The sequence below is a fragment of the Clupea harengus genome, chromosome 25 (assembly GCF_900700415.2).
Source record: "Clupea harengus chromosome 25, Ch_v2.0.2, whole genome shotgun sequence".
Lineage (NCBI taxonomy): Eukaryota > Metazoa > Chordata > Actinopteri > Clupeiformes > Clupeidae > Clupea > Clupea harengus.
Window position 1 is genome coordinate 245,007 of NC_045176.1, and position 22,500 is coordinate 267,506.

Sequence of the window (22,500 nt, forward strand, 5' to 3'; positions counted from 1 at the left end):
AGAATGTGTAGCCCAAAACCGTAGAGGAGGGCGGGGGGAGGGGTTAGCTGGCTCATTAGCATAGGCGCTCAAAACAGCTCGCTGACAGAATGGCTGTGTTTGGCAGGGTAAAAAGGATGCCATTAATAATGATCCTTGTGGTATTTTGACCAAAATATGTTACAGACATTTCATTAAGACCCCAAGGAACCATATCAACTTGTGGTAAAATGGGCATACGATGGGTCCTTTAAGGATTTGGACAGGATCTGCAAAGAGGAGTGGACCAAAATCCCTCCTGAGATGTGTGTAAACCTGGTGACCAACTACTTGAAAAGTCTGACGTCTGTGCTTGCCAACAAGGGTTATTCCACCAAGTACTAAGTCATGTTTTGCTAGGGGTTCAAATACTTATTTTCTGCATCAAATGCAAATTAAGTCATAAATGTTATAAAATGCAGTTTTCTGGATTTTTTTGTTGATATTCTGTTTCTCACTGTTAAAATACACCTACTATTACAATTATAGATCACACATTTCTTTGCAAGTGGCCAAACTTGCGAAATCGGCAGGGGTTCAAATACTTTTTTTCCCCACTGTATAATATAATAATAATAATCTTTATTTATAGACACCGTTTACAAAGTCCTCCACAGAAGCAGCTAAATAAAACAGACATGAAATCATCAGGTTTGAAAAGGAAACAGATAAAAACAATAAGGTAGGTGGTCCACCAACACAACTACAGCTTTTGACGTATTCTGTGATTTTGTAAAACACTTAGAAGCCACTCCTGCAGATAAGCTTTAATGGATGGTCTGGGCTGCTTTTTCAGGTGTGGGTAAATGTCTCTGTTTGAAAGCCCAAAAAGGAATTGAACAACGGGTTTAAAACACTGCAGGCATTACAGCATCACCCAGCAGTCTGGACCAAGGACCAGAATTGCGCTTGAACTGGCTAAAATTGACCTAGAAAGGAAGGGGCTTCGGCTTGTGGCCGAGGGAAAACTTTCGGCTTTTCTTTTTCGGCCGTCGCCTCCACCAAGTGGTCCTGGGGCTGGCCTGTTGCCTATGGCCAGGTGGGTGCAGGATGGTGCTGCCGTGGCCGTGCGTCCTTCGTTGCCTGTTCTGACGGTGGACGTGGTTATTGGTGGTGGTGTTTGTGGTCCGGTTGTTTGTGCCGGTGTGCCACCTCCTCCTGTTGTGGATGCCGAGCCTGTTTTGAGTGAGGGGTCTGACTGTGCAGGAAAATGTACGGTCCAGTTTTGCCTGGTTTGCCGTCTGCTCTCCCCCGTGCTGATTTGTTTGGGGTTGGCTGAAGTGCTTAATGCCGCCTTGTCTGAGGGTGAGCATGCTGGGGTGGATGCTGTTGATTGTGGGTCCGTCAGTCCTCATCTAGTGGCAGTAGATGAGGATATGATTGGTCCAGATGATGCTGTATTGCGACCCCGTCTGGAAAATTCTGAAACTCTTGCCAACATGAACAGTTTTTTTAATCACTTTCATTCTCAATGTGAGGAGGAGTTAAAGGCTTCATTCTGTCTGGTGTTCCCATACTCTTTGATGTGTGTGATGTGTGTTCCCATACTCTTTGATGTGTGTTCCCGTACTCTAATAAATCCCATAATACTCCTATAAATCTAATGGAACACAATAGATACTCTAATGGAACACAATAGATACTGTAATGGAACACAATAGATACTCTAATGGAACACAATATATACTGTAATGGAACACAATAGATACTGTAATGGAACACAATAGATACTCTAATGGAACACAATATATACTGTAATGGAACACAATAGATACTGTAATGGAACACAATAGATACTCTAATGGAACACAATAGATACTGTAATGGAACACAATAGATACTCTAATGGAACACAATAGATACTGTAATGGAACACAATAGATACTCTAATGGAACACAATAGATACTGTAATGGAACACAATAGATACTCTAATGGAACACAATAGATACTGTAATGGAACACAATAGATACTGTAATGGAACACAATAGATACTCTAATGGAACACAATAGATACTGTAATGGAACACAATAGATACTCTAATGGAACACAATAGATACTCTAATTAAAATTACTCTATTAAAAAGGGATACAGGGCCTCACCCCTCGCACACCTGGGCCAGTCTGATCACCGTTCACTATCCCTGATTCCAGCATATCGCCCCATCATTAAAAAACAAGAAGCTACCATCAAAACTGTTAGGAAGTGGCCTGAAAGGCATCTCTACAGCTCCAGGACTGCTTTGAACGAACAAACTGGACCTTGTTTTCTTAATCAGGATGTGAATGAGTATGCCTTTGCTGTCCTCTGTTACATCAGGACCTGCGTTGAAAATATCACCACCAACACCCGCATCAGGATTCCCCCTAACAGGAAACCCTGGATGACTGGGGAGGTCCAGGCCCTTCTGAGGGAGCGCAACACAGCTTTCAAATCAGGTGACAGAGCACAGTACAGCATAGCCAGGCACAACTTGAAAAAAGGCATCAAGCAGGCCAAAGCCATGTACAGGGAGAAGATTGAAGGTCACTTCACCAACAGAGACCCAACACAAGTGTGGTAAGGCATACAACAGATCACCAACTACAGGGGAAGCCGCAACCCACCCACAAACACCAATGCCTCCTTAGCAGAGGAGCTCAACCACTTCTATGCCCGCTTCGAGACATCTGGGCTAGATAATGGAGCTGCTCCCCCACCTGCTGGCACAGACCACACAGCCATGGTAACAGCAGAGGAGGTAAGACACATCCTCAGGTCTGTGAACACAAGGAAGGCAGAGGGACCAGATGCCATTCCAGGAAGAGTGCTCAAAGAATGCGCATACCAGCTCGCAGATTTATATTCATTGTTTATATATTTGTATCGTATATATTGTGTTTTTTGGTTCTTATGTGTAGTACTTTTCTTATGTGTAGTACTTATTTGTGATTTTATGTTATGTGTAGTACTTATTGTGTTTCTATGTTTTTATGTTTTATGTTTACTGTATGCACCTTCACACCAGAAAAAATTCCAAGTAGGTGTAAACCTACTTGGCAATAAATCCCATTCTGATTCTGATTCTGATTCTGAGATGTCTTTACGGACATTTTTAATATGTCTCTAGCCAAAGCGGCCGTACCAACCTGTTTTAAAACAGCAATTATTATTCCAGTGCCCAAGCAAAGCAACATCAGCACTTTAAATGATTATAGACCTGTGGCGCTCACTCCCATCATCGCCAAGTGCTTTGAGAGGCTGGTGGCGAAGCGCGTTAAAAGTGCCTACAGAGACGAAGTTGACAGACTGACAGGATGGTGTAAACAAAACAACCTCACCCTGAATGTCAAAAAGACCAAAGAAATCATAGTTGACTTCAGACGGCAAAAGGCGAACCCTCAACCCCTCATCATCAATGGTGAGGAAGTGGAGAGGACCTTCTGCTTTAAGTTCCTGGGGGTTATGCTCTCAGAGGACCTGAAATGGGTGAGTAACACAACCGCCACAGTCAAGAAAGCACAGCAGCGGCTCTACTTCTTGAGAATACTGAAGAGAAACAACCTGTCTCCCGAGCTGCTTTTTACCACTGTTGTATTGAAAGTGTCCTCACATACTGCTTCACTGCATGGTATGTCAACTGCACAGACAAGGACAGGAAATCCCTCAGTCAGGTCATAAGGTCTGCGGAGAGAATAATTGGACTTCCACTGCCTCCCCTGGACGATATCTTTAGAACACGCTGCCTCCGCCGAGCATGTGGCATTTTGAAGGATGAGACTCACCCCGCAAACCATCTCTTCACCCTGCTACCCTCTGGCAGGCGCTACCGGGCCACTACAGCCCGCACCTCCAGACTGCAGAACAGTTTCATCCCCAGGGCCATCACAGAACTAAACAATCACACAACCCTCATACCCTCCACCCAGCACAACTGCACTTTTTTTAGTGGTTGCACAAACAAATTTCGTTGTGTATCTAATGCACAATGACAAATAAAGTCTATTCTATTCTATTCTATTCTATTACTGCCTGTGTCATGGTGGGGGTAATGAACCTACTGATATTACTGCCTGTGTCATGGTGGGGGGTAATGAACCTAACTGTAGAGGACTGATATTACTGCCTGTGTCATGGTGGGGGGTAATGAACCTAACTGTAGAGGACTGATATTACTGCCTGTGTCATGGGGGGGGTAATGAACGTAACTGTAGAGGACTGATATTACTGCCTGTGTCATGGGGGGGGGTAATGAACCTAACTGTAGAGGACTGATATTACTGCCTGTGTCATGGGGGGGGGTAATGAACCTAACTGTAGAGGACTGATATTACTGCCTGTGTCATGGGGGGGGGGTAATGAACCTAACTGTAGAGGACTGATATTACTGTCTGTGTCATGGGGGGGGTAATGAACCTACTGATATTACTGTCTGTGTCATGGTGGGGGTAATGAACCTACTGATATTACTGTCTGTGTCATGGTGGGGGTAATGAACCTGACTGTAGAGCCTCTGCAAAGGTGAAAGTTGACCCTGTTGTTGTAGTATCAAAGGTGAAAGTTCAAAGGTGAAAGTTGACCCTGTTTGTTGTTTTGTGTTATAAAGTATCCGAATGAGAGTTGAAACCGTCTTTATTCACAACCACAGTTTACACCAAGAGCATCCATGTGTGTCGAGCTCCCGCTAACAACATAACTAATAACGTGAAGTTAATCCCGCGAGACCCACTCATAGTACGGTAACACTTTAGGATCAAACAGTTTAACAGTACGGCTATCTACACTGTTGTTATAGAATCAAAGATGAAAGTTCAAAGGTGAAAGTTGACCCTGTTGTTGTAGTATCAAAAGGTACCAATGGCCTTTAACTGCACATGCGCGGGGGGGGGGGGCTATAACTATTTATTTTCTACAAGCCTCTGCCCTTTAAAGGGATTTAACATCAATATATCTTCACCCTTATGGACAGTGTCTAGTCTTATAATATACTGTATTGAGACTGCTATAAGGCATCTGATATTTTCAATATATATAGTGTGATGATTCAAATAATAATATGAATATGTCTGTGTTGTATTTACCTCCACCTTTCACCCTTTTTAAACTAATTGGCTCAGACTATTTGAGCAGTCTTCATTTTACTGCTGTTGTGCTGTACAACGTACGTACCCCTCAAAATGTAACTGGGATAGACTGTGTGATCCTCCACCTCATCTGTTTAGTCCATAGTGACACCATCTCTCTCGTTTTCAACTAAACTGTCGTGTTTCGGTGAAACGGGTCTTCGCTGTCTTGCATGATCGAAACTGGCAATCTAACATGATCTGTCGTTGTGACGCATGCGCGGCTTCGCTGTCGACAGTGTCGCAAAGACACAGGGGGCTGGAATTCAAACCAACAAATTATCAGACAACTCAACAGGGCTGCAGCGCCGCCCATACACTGCCTTACACAATAACTAATGATGTGGTCAGTGTTGAGTATGTGGTCTCTGTTTGCTGTGTGTGCTAAGGTGAACCCTTAGGCTATTCTATGTGCATACATGCTAACCCTAACCCTTAGGCTAGCCTATGTGCATACATGCTAACCCTAACCCTTAGGCTAGCCTATGTGCATACATGCTAACCCTAACCCTTAGGCTAGCGTATGTGCATACATGCTTACTTGTACACTAATGCCTTTGGAGGCGTATGGAGTGTCGTTTGTGTATGTAGGTATATAGTGGCTACCGCAAAACAGCATGAAGATTCCTGGGAAATAGTTCTCTTAATCAAAAGACATTCCCCTGTGAAAGGGTTTGTGTCAGGATGGGGAGGTGTGTGTAAGGATGGGGGTGTTATCATCCCTCCTATGAAAGGGTTTTGCACATATTCCAACTAGTCACTGTATGATTATTTGATAGGGAGCAGGGCATGCATGGGATGTGTTATTGTACCTAAACTTGTGCAGACTTCAAATAAATGTGACTTATATGACAAACAGCGTGAAAGTAGATCAAATTTCTTCAAATGCTTATGAGAGACTGACTTGCTTTTATCCCATGCAGGGATGGATGAGCGAACGGGCCTACCGGGTAGTCGCTACCTGATGCTAGTCGCGCATGCTCAGACAGAAACGGTTTACGACATAAGGCTCAACATCAAGATTGTTGCTACCCGATAGTAGCATGCATCACAACGACAGATCCAGTTTCAATCATGGAAGAAAGCGACGACAGCCAGTTTTACCATTTACTTAAAAACGAGGGAGATGTTGTCACAGTGGACTAAAAAGATGTGGTGGAGGATCACAAAGACGATCCCCAGTTTCATTTTGAGGGGTACATAATTAAATATTACATTAAATATACCCACATTATGCGTTAAGACAAGCCCCATATGTTGACGTTGAGCCTTATGCTGTAAACCGTTTACAACATATTTCAATATTGCATTAAATATACCCACATTATGCTTGAAGACAAGCCCCATATGTTGACGTTGAGCATTACTAGTTAATGTGGTCCTTTTATTTATATGGATAGTCGACTTCCTATTTTGCTGTAGTGTATTTTTTAAGTGACTTAAGTCCATTTATTTGTCTGTCTGCAAAGTTTTTTTGTCATTTTATTTATTTAGTATTATATATTTATTTAGTATTATATATTTATTTAGTATTATGTATTTATTTAGTATTATATATTTATTTATTTAGTATTATATATTTATTTAGTATTATCATTGTTTTACTGCCTTATAGGCCTTAGTTGGGTATAATAAAAATCCCATCTTTAACATCTTTAACCTCCTGAGTCCTCCTTCGAGTTTTCCATCTTGCTCTAACCGGCTCACGACCCCTACCTTTAACAGTGGCACATTTGATATGAGCAGTAAACAAAGTAAGACTGTTCCCTGTCATTTATTGTATGTACTGCTGTAAACACACACACACACACACACACACACACATTTGATTTAAAGTAACAACACAAGTTTAACACTTACATTTCAGAGCAGTAATGTGTCACTGTCGAGATTGTCACTAAATAAATAGATTTGTTTCAAAGACATTAATTGGAAACCTTTTTATTGAACCTAATTTCTATCACCAAGGTTTTCTGTACCTCTTTAAAACAGTTGACTGGTTGTAACCGAGATGAATGTAAATTCACATCAGGACCCTGTCATGGCCAGCCCAACCCCCAGACATGAAGCCCATTGAGAACCTCTGGAATGATGTGATCAAGAGGAAGATGGATGGTCACAAGCCATCAATCAAAGCCGAGCTGCTTGAAGTTTTGAACCAGGAGTAGCATAAAGTCACCCAACGGCAATGTGAAAGACTGGTGGAGAGCATGCCAAGACACATGAAAGCTTTGATTGTAAATCAAGTTTATTCCACCGAATATAGATTTCTGAACTCTTCATAAGTTAAAACATTAGTATTGTTTTGTTTAAAAATGAATATGAACTTGTTTTCTTTTCATTATTCGAGATCTGAAAACACTGCATCTTTTTTGTTATTTTGACCAGTTGTCTTTTTTTATGCAAATAAATGCTCTAAATGAAAATATTTGTATTTGAAATTATAAAAATAATAGAGTGGTCCACCAATACAGAGTAAAACAAATGTTTTATGGAAATAAAAGACAATTCAAAGGAAATTAAAACCATGAAAGGCTCTCCAAAAAAAGTGTGTTTTAAGACACAGTGGCAGCAACATCAAATCATGACATGAAATCACCAGGTTTGAAAAGGAAACAGATAAAAACAATTAGGTAGGCTATACAAAGTAAAACTATTTTTTAAAGAAAAGAAAATACAATTCAAAGGAAATCAAAACTCAGGAAAGGCTCTCCTATAAAAGTGTGTTTTAAGAAGGACTCTAAGGAAGTCACTGACTCTATGAAAGTGTGTTTTAAAAAGGGACTCTAAGGAAGTCACTGACTCTATGAAAGTGTGTTTTAAGAAGGGACTCTAAGGAAGTCACTGACTCTATAAAAGTGTGTTTTAAGAAGGGACTCTAAGGAAGTCACTGACTCTATGAAAGTGTGTTTTAAGAAGGGACTCTAAGGAAGTCACTGACTCTATGAAAGTGTGTTTTTTTGTTAAGAAGTGACTCTAAGGAAGTCAGGGACTCTGCCCACCGGATGTCCTCAGGGTAATGGTAAGGGTTAGCGCCATCTCCTGGCTGCGTGCGGTACTAAGAGATCAGAGATGTATTTAGGAGAGAGGCCATGAAGAGCCCTCCAAGTAATCAATACAATCTTAAAATCTATTCTGAAAGAATTAAAAAAAGGTAACCGAAGTGGCAACCGATGGATGTAAGTGGTGGGAGACAGCAGTGGACTGTTTTTATCCTCAGTGACATTTGGCCCCCATATCTGGAGTCTCCTATAGTCCTGAATCTCCTCAGTGACATTTGGCCCCATATCTGGAGTCTCCTATAGTCCTGAATCTCCTCAGTGACATTTGGCCCCATATCTGGAGTCTCCTATAGTCCTGAATCTCCTGAGTGACATTTGGCCCCATATCTGGAGTCTCCTACAGTCCTGAATCTTCTCAGTGACATTTTTGTGCAGGTCGCATGTGCGGCATGTGAAGTATAAAAAATGACTAGTCTGAAGGCAGGCTTTCCTCCTCATCTGTTGAAGAGTGAGTAGATCCTTTATTGCTTTCCTGCTCATCTGTTGAATAGTCAGTAGATCCATCATTGCTTTCCTCCTCATCTGTTGAAGAGTGAGTAGATCCTTTATTGCTTTCCTGCTCATCTGTTGAATAGTCAGTAGATCCATCATTGCTTTCCTCCTCATCTGTTGAATAGTCAGTAGATCCATTGTTGCTTTCTTCCTTATCTGTTCCCTGAATCTCCTGAGTGACATATGGCCACGTTATCTGGATCATCACGTACTGGTTGCAGTCCAATCGTAAGTATCCTTCCTTACTACACTTTCCAGTGGGTTTAGTGCATATCCACCTTCATGGAAAAAAACAGACACACAGAAACACATTAGATCATTAAACACACACAAACATCAAAACTCTACACACACAAACATCACAACTCTACACAAACATCACACTCACCTACAGCTTTAAGGATAAAACACACACAAACATCACAACTCTACACAAACCTCACACTCGCCTACAGCTTTAAGGATAAAACACACACAAACATCACAACTCTACACAAACCTCACACTTACCTACAGCTTTAAGGATAAAACACACACACACACATCCCAACTCTACACAAACCTCACACTCTCCTACAGCTCTCCATCAGGAGCACCTCACTCCATATTCACTAAGTCTGTCTGATAAAACATCAAAGATGTCTTTAAGGCATTAAAAGACATCAATGTTCCATTCAATCACATCCATTTCTCTGGCAGTGTGTGTTTGTGTGTGTGTGTTTTGTGTGTGTGTGTGTGTGGAGGGAGGGTAAGATGCTTTCTAATCAATAGTCCGACAATGGCCAACCGATAGACAGATCAAGAGTCACAGACAGAGACAGACAGGTCAGTCAGTAGAAGTACACACCCCCTGAGGATCACAGTGCAACCTGGACGCTTATAGAACTCCTCCAGAAGACTGGTCCCCTCCGGCAGAAGAGTGGTCCCCTCCGGCAGAAGAGTGATCCCCTCCGGCAGAAGAGTGGTCCCCTCCGGCAGAAGAGTGGTCCCCTCCGGCAGAAGAGTGGTCCCCTCCGGCAGAAGAGTGGTCCCCAGAAGACTGGTCCCCTCCGGCAGAGGAGTGGTCCCCTGCGGCAGAAGACTGGTCCCCTCCAGTAAGAGACCACCAGCCCAATCCCAGGCCATTAAAGCTTGTAACCTAAAATAAAAATATATACTTCTTTAGTCTGTCATGGATCTTCCAATACAAACATACACACTCTCTGGCTTTCTTACACATCATATCTGTTTTTTAAATAAAAAATCACTCACAAAGACTCTCTCTCTCTCTCTCTCTCTCTCTCTCTCTCTCTCTCACTCTCTCACACACACACAATCTCTCTCTCTCTTCAGGTTATTTTGGAACAATATTGCATCCAAATTATCTACCTTGACTGATGTTACAGTGCCTGTTAATGTGAAAACGTTGATTTTGAATGACTTGTCTACCTTAACACTGTCTAAAATCCAAAAGCGTGCAGTTTTTGCTGGACTGACTGCTGCCAAGAAAATGATTGCAACTCGTTGGAAACCACCTCACTCTATGTCTATCAAGTCATGGTCCCTTTCCCTTTTTGGACGTAATATACCTGGAACTCTCAACCGCTCGAATTAATGGTGCTTCAGAGAAAACTATAGATGCATGGCACAGTATTGCTGTTTCTTTGAAAGAAGTAGTGTAAACCTAAGCCTCCTTACTCTAGCCAAAGATGTTTGAGTTAAGTACCTTCCATTTGTCTATGTCATGTATGTCTATGTGTTGTGTCTTTTCTGTCCTCCATATACCGGTGTATGTGTATTTCTTATCATGTTGTTTTTCTTTTCTTTTCACCTTGTCTTTCTGGCCAATTATATGGACTACCCATTTTATCTGATTTTATATGTATGTTTTTAGTTGTTCTGTTTTGCTGTTTTACTCCCCCTGTATAAACTCATTGTTATAAAAAAAATAAAACATTTGATCACAAAAAAAAGAAGGACTCTAAGGAAGTCACTGACTCTAAGGAAGTCACTGACTCTATGAAAGTGTGTTTTAAGACTCTATAGAAGTCACTGACTCTATGAAAGTGTGTTTTAAGACTCTATAGAAGTCACTGACTCTATGAAAGTGTGTTTTAAGAGTCTAAGGAAGTCACTGACTCTATGAAAGTGTGCTTTAAGAAGGGACTCTAAGGAAGTCACTGACTCTATGAAAGTGTGTTTTAAGACTCTATAGAAGTCACTGACTCTATGAAAGTGTGTTTTAAGAGTCTAAGGAAGTCACTGACTCTATGAAAGTGTGTTTTAAGACTCTAAGGAAGTCACTGACTCTATGAAAGTGTGTTTTAAGAGTCTAAGGAAGTCACTGACTCTATGAAAGTGTGTTTTAAGACTCTAAGGAAGTCACTGACTCTATGAAAGTGTGTTTTAAGAAGGGACTCTAAGGAAGTCACTGACTCTGCCCACCTGATGTCCTCAGGGTTAGGGTTAGCGCCATCTCCTGGGCGTGTGCAGGACTAAGAGATCAGAGATGTAGCTAGGAGAGAGGCCATGAAGAGCCCTCCAAGTAATCAATACAATCTTAAAATCTATTCTGAAAGAATTCAAAACTTTTGTGAACGTGGCAACCGATGAATGTAAGTGGTGGGGGACAGCAGTGGACTGCTTTTATCCTCCGTGACATTTGGCCCCATATCTGGAGTCTCCTATAGTCCTGAATCTCCTCAGTGACATTTGGCCCCATATCTGGAGTCTCCTATAGTCCTGCATCTCCTGAGTGACATTTGGCCCCATATCTGGAGTCTCCTATAGTCCTGAATCTCCTCAGTGACATTTGGCCCCATATCTGGAGTCTCCTATAGTCCTGAATCTCCTGAGTGACATTTGGCCCCATATCTGGAGTCTCTTATAGTCCTGAATCTCCTGAGTGACATTTGGCCCCATATCTGAAGTCTCCTATAGTCCTGAATCTCCTGAGTGACTTTTGGCCCCATATCTGGAGTCTCCTATAGTCCTGAATCTCCTGAGTGACATTTGGCCCCATATCTGAAGTCTCCTATAGTCCTGAATCTCCTGAGTGACATTTGGCCCCATATCTGAAGTCTCCTATAGTCCTGAATCTCCTGAGTGACATTTGGCCCCATATCTGAAGTCTCCTATAGTCCTGAAGCTCCTGAGTGACATTTGGCCCCATATCTGAAGTCTCCTATAGTCCTGAATCTCCTGAGTGACATTTGCCCCATATCTGAAGTCTCCTATAGTCCTGAATCTCCTGAGTGACATTTGGCCCCATATCTGGAGTCTCCTATAGTCCTGAATCTCCTGAGTGACATTTGGCCCCATATCTGAAGTCTCCTATAGTCCTGAATCTCCTGAGTGACATTTGGCCCCATATCTGGAGTCTCCTATAGTCCTGAATCTCCTGAGTGAAGTTTTTGTGCAGATCGCATGTGCGGCATGTGACGTTCAAGTATAAAAAATGACTAGTCTGAAGGCAGGCTTTCCTCCTCATCTGTTAAAGAGTGAGTAGATCCATCATTGCTTTCCTCCTAATCTGTTGAATAGTCAGTAGATCCATCATTGCTTTCTTCCTCATCTGTTCACTGAATCTCCTGAGTGACATATGGCCAAAAAATCACTCACAAAGGCTCTCTCTCTCTCTCTCACACACACACACACACACACACACACACACACACACACACACACACACACACACAATCTCTCTCTCTTCAGTTGAGTTTTATTAGTATGACTGTTTCGAAGCAGTGGTGCCAAAGCAAATACATTTCAAACACAATATAGATTCTCGAACGCAGTTAGGAAGAATTTAAGAAGGAAATTCTTCTGAACTCCACTTCCGGTGGATTTAGGAACAAATTTGGCATTCATGAAAGTTCTCTCATCTGGGATTTGTTCTGAACTTCACAAGACTTTCAGAACGCAAAATAGCCGTCGTAAATCGGCCAGAGTTTTCTTAAATGCAATTCCTCAAAAAAACACAAGATGCCCCACGGGGCCGCTCCGTGTTAGAAGTGTTAAGGGCTGAATTTGTGAGAAATCGTTGGCGATTGCGTTCACATCACAACTCTACAGACAACCTCGGATTTAAATATTTATAATAATAATAAATATGAGAATATTTGTATCATTAACAATAACATTTCACATGTATAGTCATGATTCTACGAGGCATTGTGATGTCCTAAAATTAAAAAAAGGACTACACGAACACTGCAAATGTAAGTGAATAAATAAATAAGCACTAAACTCAATCGTGTGGATATAGCCATTGTGGAATAGAATGGACACATCTACATCCTGCAACAGTACCTCCACCTCTGCACCGGTGAACTTAGATCTGCGATTACTCGACCGGTGCTCGCTTTCCGCTTTGACATGACTCGCTTTTGAGTTGCTTTTGCGTGGATTCGGTCGATTCCGACTGCACACGTCACTGCAACGGCGTGCCCTTATAAGGACGTGTATGTATGCAAAATCAGGTGCACGAGAACGGGCGTTCAATTTAAGAATCCTCAGTCGGGGGAGCACAGCTGAGAACACTTCGGCTGCGTGAGAACACATTTTCAGGCGTTCATGAATCTGGCAGAGATCTTTTTCTTACGTTGGTTTTCCAAAGTCCGTAGGTAACATTTTAGAAGAAACTTCAGAAAATGTTCGAGAATGAGGCCCAATGTCTTTAGATAGTTTTTTTTTAATTAAATATTACTCTCTCTCACACACACACAGTCCTGCACACAATGTGTCCATACAGACTACCCCTCCATGCATAGACTACATACAGAAACAGAAGATGATGTATCTCTTACCTTACTTCCTTCACAGCGGGGTACGTGTGGATGAGGTTGAGGATACTGGCCAAGCTCTCAGTCAGGCTTCTCACCACCAACTCCACAGTGACATGTTGCCCCCTCATTTGGATCTTCACACACTGGTTGCAGGGCAGTTCGGCATCTTCCTCACTACACTTACCACTGGGTTTAGTGCATCTCCTCCTTCATGGAGAAAAACAGAGACAGAGAAACACATTAGATATCCCCACAAACATCAAACTCACCTACAGCTTTAAGGATAAAACACACACAAACATCACAACTATACAAACTTCACACTCGCCTACAGCTTTAAGGATAAAACACACAAACATCTCAACTCTACACAAACCTCACAACTCGATACAAACCTCACACTCGCCTACAGCTTTAAGGATAAAACACACAAACATCACAACTCTACACAAACCTCACACTCGCCTACAGCTTTAAGGATAAAACACACAAACATCCCAACTCTACACAAACCTCACACTCGCCTACAGCTTTAAGGATAAAACACACAAACATCACAACTCTACACAAACCTCACTCTCACCTACAGCTTTAAGGATAAAACACACACAAACATCACAACTCTTCACAAACCTCACACTCTCCTACAGCTTTAAGGATAAAACACACACAAACATCCCAACTCTACACAAACCACACACTCGCCTACAGCTTTAAGGATAAAACACACACAAATATCACAACTGACATCAAAGATGTCTTTAAGGCATTAGAATACATCAATGTTCCATTCAATCACTTACATTTATCTGGCAGTGTGTGTGTGTGTGTGTGTGTGTGTGTGTGTGGAGGGAGGGTGAGATGCATTCTAATCAACAGTCAGACAGTGGCCAACAGATAGACAGATCAAGAGACAGACAGACAGACAGACAGACAGGTCAGTCAGTAGAAGTACACACCCAGTGAGGATCACAGTGCAATCTGGACGGCGCTTATCGGACTCCAGCAGAAGACTGATCCCCTCCTCCAGTAAGAGACCATCAACCCAACACGACGTAGTTGAAGCTTGGGACCTAAAATAAAAATATACTTCTTTAGTCTGTCATGGATCTTCCAAAAAAAACATACACACTCTCTCAAAGACAATATCTGTTTTTTATTTTTTTATTTCACACACACACACACACACACATTTACATTTACATTTACATTTAGGCATTTAGCAGACGCTTTTATCCAAAGCGACTTACATATGTGCGACTTACAATGTATACACATTTTACACACACACACACACACACACACACACACACACACACACACACACACACACACACACACACACACACACACACACACACACACACACACACCTCTCTCTTCAATTCAGTTGAGCTTTATTGGCATGACTGTTTCAAAGCAGTGGTACCAAAGCAAATACATTTAAAACACAATAATACAATGTCTTTATATACAATATCTGTTTTTTTATTAAATACTTCACTCTCTCTGTCTCTCTCCTGCACACAGTGTGTCCATACAGACTACCCCTCCATGCATAGACTACATACAGAAACAGAGGATGATGTATCTCTTACCTTACTTCCTTCACAGTGGGGTACGTGTGGATGAGGTTGAGGATACTGCTGGCCAAGCTCTCAGTCAGGCATCTCACCACCAACTCCACAGTGACATCTGGCCCCTTCATTTGGATCTTCACACGCTGGTTGCAGGGCAGTTTGGCATCTTCCTCACCACACTTCCCACCGGGTTTAGTGCATCTCCTCCTTCATGGAGAAAAACAGAGACAGAAACACATTAGATCTCCCCACAAACATCAAACTCACCTACAGCTTTAAGGATAAAACACACAAACCTCACACTCGCCTACAGCTTTAAGGATAAATCACACACAAACATCACAACTCTACACAAACCTCACACTCGCCTACAGCTTTAAGGATAAAACACACACAAACATCACAACTCTTCACAAAACTCACACTCGCCTACAGCTTTAAGGATAAAACACACACAAACATCCAAACTCTATACAAACCTCACACTCGCCTACAGCTTTAGGGATAAAACACACACAAACCTCACAACTGTACAAACCTCACATTCGCCCTACACAAACCTCACAACTCTACACAAACCTCACAACTCTATACAAACCTCACACTCGCCTACAGCTTTAAGGATAAAACACACACAAACATCACAACTCTTCACAAACCTCACACTCGCCTACAGCTTTAAGGAAAAAACACACACAAACATCACAACTTTACACAAACCTCACACTCACCTACACCTTTAAGGATAAAACACACAAACATCCCAACTCTACACAAACCTCACACTCGCCTACAGCTTTAAGGGTAAAACACACACAAACATCCCAACTCTACACAAACCTCACACTCGCCTACAGCTTTAAGGATAAAACACACACAAACATCACAACTCTACACTAACCTCACACTCTCCTACAGCTTTAAGGATAAAACACAAAAAACCTCACAACTCTATACAAACCTCACACTCGGCTACAGCTCTATCTAAAGGAGCACCTCACTCCATATTCACTAAGTCTGTCTGATAAAACATCAAAGATGTCTTTAAGGCATTAAAATTAGGGCTGTCAATCGATTACATTTTTTTTACTAATTAATCGCACATTTTGAAATTAATTTTATTAAAGTTTGTTTTTCTTCTTAAGACTAAATCTTATAAATAAACAAGTAATCACTTCAGACAGCGTGTATTTTAGACACTGTTGTTTAATTGTATTTTTTTTAAACACAATGGTGCCCCTCGACGGTAAATCGTAAGAATTTCCCCTGAAGCAATTCGAATTACCTCAATCAGCCCACTGTCCTCAACTATGTTGATGGGCCGACAGTCACCGGCAACCCAAATGGTAACCTGTGTGTGTGTGTATGTGTGTGTGTGGAGGGAGGGTAAGATGCTTTCTAATCAACAGTCAGACAGTGGCCAACAGATAGACAGATCTAGAGTCAGACAGACAGACAGACAGACAGACAGGTCAGTCAGTAGAAGTACACACCCAGTGAGGATCACAGTGCAATCTGGACGGCGCTTATCGGACTCCTGCAGAAGACTGATCCCCTCCTCCAGTAAGAGACCATCAGCCCAATCCCAGGCCTTATAAGCTTGTAACCTAAAATAAAAATATACGTCTTTAGTCTGTCATGGATCTTCCAAAAAAACATACACACTCTCTCAAAGACAATATCTGTTTTTTATTTTTATTTCACACACACACACACACACACACACACACACACACACACATTATCATGTGTTGCACTTGCTTGATTTTTGACTGTGTTAGGAAAGTTGTTGGCTCGCTAGTTTGTCATAGACAAAGACTTTTAAGCTCATTTCAACAGGTTTCGCTAAGTTCATCCACTAGCAAGACATCTGACTAGCAAGCTTGTTATAACACATTGATGCTAGTAATAAGTGCTCTCGCGTCAGCTTCTTTGTAATGTTATTGTGATAGCTGTGGTGGCTAGGTGGCCAACAACTTTCCTAACACAGTCAAACATCAAGTAAGTGCAACACAAGACAAAGCAAGACCGCAAATAAGTTACTGAATAATCCAGCAGAAAGTAGCCCCCTACCTGCCGGCTCCAGAAACTTCATAGTGTTACTTTTAAATATCCTTAAGCCTGCCAATCAGAGCACAGTGTCAATGTGGACTGACCAACCAAAGAACAAACACAGAAGGAATTGATACTAGGCTATCAGAGTACACCACCAAAAGATAGAAATATAACCTTCAGTACAGACACACGCACACGCACACGCACAACTCCACCTTCTTCAGACCAAACAGAGTCCAGGTAACATTGTGGAAGATGGTGCATTCACATCCAGACTAAAACACAGGCACATGAAGGCTTAGTTTAGTATTTTACACATAACAATGCTCACTCTTCAGGTGCAACATGTAACGTTTACGTACAACACCATTACAGTTTTTCTCGATTGCTTTCACACATTTAGCGAATCATGGGTCAACTTAATCTAATGCTCACATCTTCTTTGCACAGCAAGAGTCTTCTCTGGCGAATGGGTTAACTATTTCTCATTGCTTTCACACAAATTTCTTTGAGTTTTAACACACTTTTCAAAACAGATAACACACTTCTCAGAGAAAGACACAAAACCTAACTGAATAACCATGTCAACACATTGCAAACGCCTAGTAGCAGCCAACTGAAACTGCTCTCTATATTCTAAATATCGTCAGCACCTGTGTGAACTCTCTGTGCACAACTAATCAAGTAGTTCTCAACCTCTAAAAGAGGTCAAAAGATTGAAGTTGATACCAAGCATGGATCAAGGAGGCCACCACAAACAACCTCAGCAAGGACAAGGATGAGGACAAGGAAGAGGCCGTGGTAGGGTAGAGGGGCCCCTGTCAGGGGACGTGGTATTCATGTAAGATGCTCTAATGAAATTACAGTAGGGCAACAGTCATTGATCACGTAGTCAATCATTACCTCTCCATGAGACATGCTGGCCAAAGGGTTTAGCCATACCTGAGCCGTCATACTGTGGCATCAATTGTTTGTACGTTCGGCAATGACAATGACACTTTGCTGGCCTTTGCAGTCAATTTACTGTACTGTGTTTCACTGTTTTTGCACTCTTGGCAACAACCATTTCTATACTTTTGTAAAGTGTGTTGCCACAATACAATGTAGTACTATAGTTTCACTAAAGTAATTTACAACATATACGGTAGAATTCTGATTACTGTATATTTACAGCCTATTGCACTATTTTTACAGAATCAACACACTGGCCCACACTGGTGGCAGGGGGAGAACGTTCACTGCAGAACAGATTTGACCTTTTTACTGTAAATTGAAACCTGTCATTTTGACTTCTTGCAGTATATACATGTAATGTGGAAAAATGACTGCAATAAATATTTTTGTGTCAGAATCTTTGCCATTTTGTACACAGTAGAACAAATGTAAATCAATGGTGTTGACAGGTCTTTGTTTAGAATATCTTTTATAGTATTTAGCAATACAAAAACAGAACTACAATATTTTTCTGTATACAAATTTTCAGATTTCAAATACTTTCTGACAGTATATTCCCTAAGTAAGAGTGCTCAGTACAAAACCCAAATTGTAGTATGTTGTCAGTGGTAAAATAGTCAATACTGTGAGGGTGTTGCACAAAAGTTGAAGTGATGGTTTCAGAGGTTGATATTGATAGCTGTAGTTTAAGTTTTGTTATCCATTGTTAAATAAATGAGAAAACATTAATTTTCAACTGAGCACAATTTATAGGTTTTGATGGAAATGTTTGGTTTTGATGGGTGTGTGATAAGTTTTGAGAAGGTGGTGTCATTCTGCAAACATCATAAAGTGTTTTGGTCGTTTCAGCTTCTGTTAAGGGCTGTGTGTGAGCTGTTTTGAAAAAGTAAACAGTGAATGGAAAAATGTGCCAAAGCAATCGAGAAAAACTGTAACACAGACAGTGAAGCTTTTCATGAAGGGAGGTTTCACCTGAGGCTTCTGGAGTCTTTGTCCACAGAGAGAGAGGTGGGTGGACTTGAATTATCCTGAAGCCTGCCAATCAGAACACAGAGTCAATGGGGACTGACCAATCAAAGAACAAACACAGAGTTAGTTGGTTCTCGCCTATCAGAGTACACCACCAAAAGATAGAAATATACTATTCTGCACACACACACACACACACACACCATCAGTTCAGCACCTTGCAGTTAATCAACCTTGACTGCTATGATAATCAGTTAATCTGAGCAATCTTGCTGTTCTCACCTCAGCTGACGGCACGTCTCTGTGTTCTGAATGAAGTCCAAGCACAGGGCCATGGTGGTGCCAGTGATGGTCGGCACAGACAGACAGACGTTACCCACAGACTTTTGTCTGGAGAGAGCACGGAGGACCTGCTCCACACTCTCATGTGAGAGGCTGCTATCTACCACGCTGTGAATGAGCACATACAGACAAATCTCAATCTTTCTCTTCTGGTCTCTTTATTATGCACTCACACATTATACATGTGTGTTCATGTTCTCTTTACTTTAATTAACCCTGACCCGTTTGTTATTAAGATCAACTTTGTCTAAAGAAGATGGCAGATTTGTTAATGTTACTCCTCAACACTGCAAAGTTAAACTGGGTAGAAACTGGATTCAGTCCTGGACGGCACGAACAGAAGGGAAGACAACAAGCATTTAACACAAGGAACACACTATATTTGCTCTACCTAATGTAGAGTTGAAAACATAGAAGTTGTACAAATTCTCTATAATCACAAATGTAAAATGATTACCTTAATTCAGACAGGTTCCTCCCCTCCCCCAGAGCTGAGATCAGGACACCAACTTCAGCATCTGACAGCCTCTCCACAGTTAACCTTTCAACAACATGATGACAGCCATCAGACCATTTAACCACCACAAATGAGCTCTCTCACAAACAGACCACAGCACGACACACAGAGCAAGCTGAACGTATGAAAACACTGATGGCCAGATGTTTCCACATGGCCAGAGTACCCCATTACTCACATCCAAATCTACTGGCTGGTGTGACATTTTCTACTGAAACTGAATATGATTGCACCAACAGATCAGTTAACAAGTCAAAGGCTCAGGAAAATAACAGTTTCTTGATGGTGCAATGAGCTACCAAATGCTATCAGAGCATCCCTGTCTATCTAGTCATATGTATATTCATTTTTTAGATTGTTACATCAATACTCAAGTTTGCATAAAATGTCTATCTGGCACTTAACTTTGATGAAACAATTTACGTTATGTTCTCTTTGATCACCTCTTGTATTGTTGTACCTCACAATAAGTCATACTTGTGATGAAATGATTATGTGTTTTGGTGCTGTGTGAAAATATCTATTCTAGTTCTAACATATTATAGAAGGCAATAGTGATTTTACATCTAGCCTGAAACACAGGCACATGAGGGCTTAGTTTAATATTTTACACATAACAATGCTCACTCTTCAGGTGCAACCTGTAACGTTTACATACAACACCATTAACACAGACAGTGAAGCTTCTCATGAAGGGAGGTTTCACCTAAGGCCTCTGGAGTCTTTGATCACAGAGAGGGAGGAGTATGCACTCGAATTATCCTCAATCCTGCCAATCAGAACACAGAGTCAATGGGGACTGACCAATCAAAGAACAAACAGAGAGTTAATTGATACTAGGCTGTCAGAGTACACCAACAAAAGATAGAATCAAAGAACAAACACAAAGTAAATTGCTTCCCACTAGGATGTGAATCTCTCATGAAAAAGACGATCCGATTCGTATCTCGATACATGGGCACGATACGATACAAGAAAAGATGCATGTTGATAAAAAACGATTCAGTGCGATTAGATTAGATGCGATTCAATGCGATTCGATGCAGTTCAATAATTGGAAACACTGCGTTGTGAGGAAACAATGGACCTAATTCTCGAACATTTTCTTAAGTGTCTTCTTAAATATCTTCTTCCCAACTTCGAAAGACCAACCTCAGAAAAGAGCTCTGCTGGATTCATGAAAGCCTGGAAATGTGTTCTTAAACCGCCAAAGTTTTCTTAGCTGTGCACTGATTCTTTAATTGAACGCGCTCTCATATGCACCTGAACTTGCATACAGAAACGCCCCGCCAGCTCCTTATAAGGGTATAAAATAATGTAAAACTGCGTTTGAGGAAACAATGGACCTCAATGGAACCGGTTCATAACTTTTTAATCGGGGCAACGACCGGTTCATGTCATTTTAATACCGTTACGGGACTTCATGCATTTATGTAGTCATATCTTACACGCTAAAAAACGGATATCGATACGTATCGGTTATTTTTTACACCCCTACTTCCCACCTATCAGAGTACACCACCAAAAGATAGAAATATACCATTCCGTACACACACACACACACACACACACACACACACACACACACACACACACACACACACACACACACACACAAACACACATCACCTTGCAGTTCATCAACCTTGACTGTTATGATAATCAGTTAATCAAAGATAATAAGTCAATCAACTATGATTCAATATTTTCGCAATCTTGCTGTTCTCACCTCAGTGGTGCCAGTGATGGCTGTCCCAAACAGATGGACTTCATCCACAGACTTTTGTCTGGAGAGAGCACTGAGGACCTGCTCCACACTCTCATGTAAGAGGCTGCTCTTTACCACGCTGTGGATGAGCACATACAGACCAATCTCAATCTCTCTCTTCTAGTCTCTTTATTATGCACTAATACATTATACATGTGTGTTCATGTTCTCTTTACTGTAATTAACCCTGACCCGTTTGTTATTAAGATCAACTATATCCAAGGAAGACAGGATGGCAGTTTTGTTAATGTTACTCCCCAACACTGCAAAGCTAAACTGGGTAGAAACTGGATTCAGTCCTGGACGGCACAAACAGAAGGGAAGACAACAAGCATATAACTCAAGGAACACACTACATTTGCTCTACCTAATGGAGAGTTGAAAACATAGAAGTTCTCTATAATCACAAATCACAAATGTAAAATGATTACCTCAGTCCAGTCAGGATCTTTCTCCTCCTATGAGTATAACATCTTGCTCTAACCGCAAGGCTATCCCGACCTTTAACATAGAGTTAAAAAGATAGAAGTTGTTCAAGTTCTATATGATCACAAATAACAAATGTAAAATGATTACCTCAGTTCAGTCAGGATCTTTCCCTCCCCCAGAGCTGAGATCAGGTCAACAACATCAGCATCGGACAGTCTCTCCACATGTAACCTTTCAAAACATACATGAAGACATCCATCAGATCATTCAACCACAACAGATCAGCTCTCTCACAAACAGACCACAGCATGACACACAGATGAAGCTGAACGTATGAAAACACTGATGGCCAGATGTTTTCATTCCATTTCTCACATATTATGGAAGGCAATCTGTATAATATTGTGCTAATCGTGGTCACCCGATATCACCGTATGTAATGCC

The 22,500-nt window shown here is 41.4% G+C and overlaps 1 protein-coding gene across 1 annotated transcript in view; it reads right to left on the reverse strand.

The window, feature by feature from the left end:
- Positions 1 to 8,107: 8,107 nt before the first annotated feature.
- Positions 8,108 to 22,500, reverse strand: part of LOC105898163 (NACHT, LRR and PYD domains-containing protein 1 homolog) — a 16,709-nt gene continuing 2,316 nt past the window's right edge. The window contains exons 3-7 of the mRNA XM_031562727.2: positions 19,800 to 19,883; positions 19,283 to 19,390; positions 15,041 to 15,229; positions 13,464 to 13,649; positions 8,108 to 8,180 (exon numbers count right to left, since the gene is read on the reverse strand). Coding sequence (XP_031418587.2) covers positions 8,108 to 8,180; positions 13,464 to 13,649; positions 15,041 to 15,229; positions 19,283 to 19,390; positions 19,800 to 19,883 — 640 coding nt within the window. The remainder of the gene's footprint in view (positions 8,181 to 13,463; positions 13,650 to 15,040; positions 15,230 to 19,282; positions 19,391 to 19,799; positions 19,884 to 22,500) is intronic.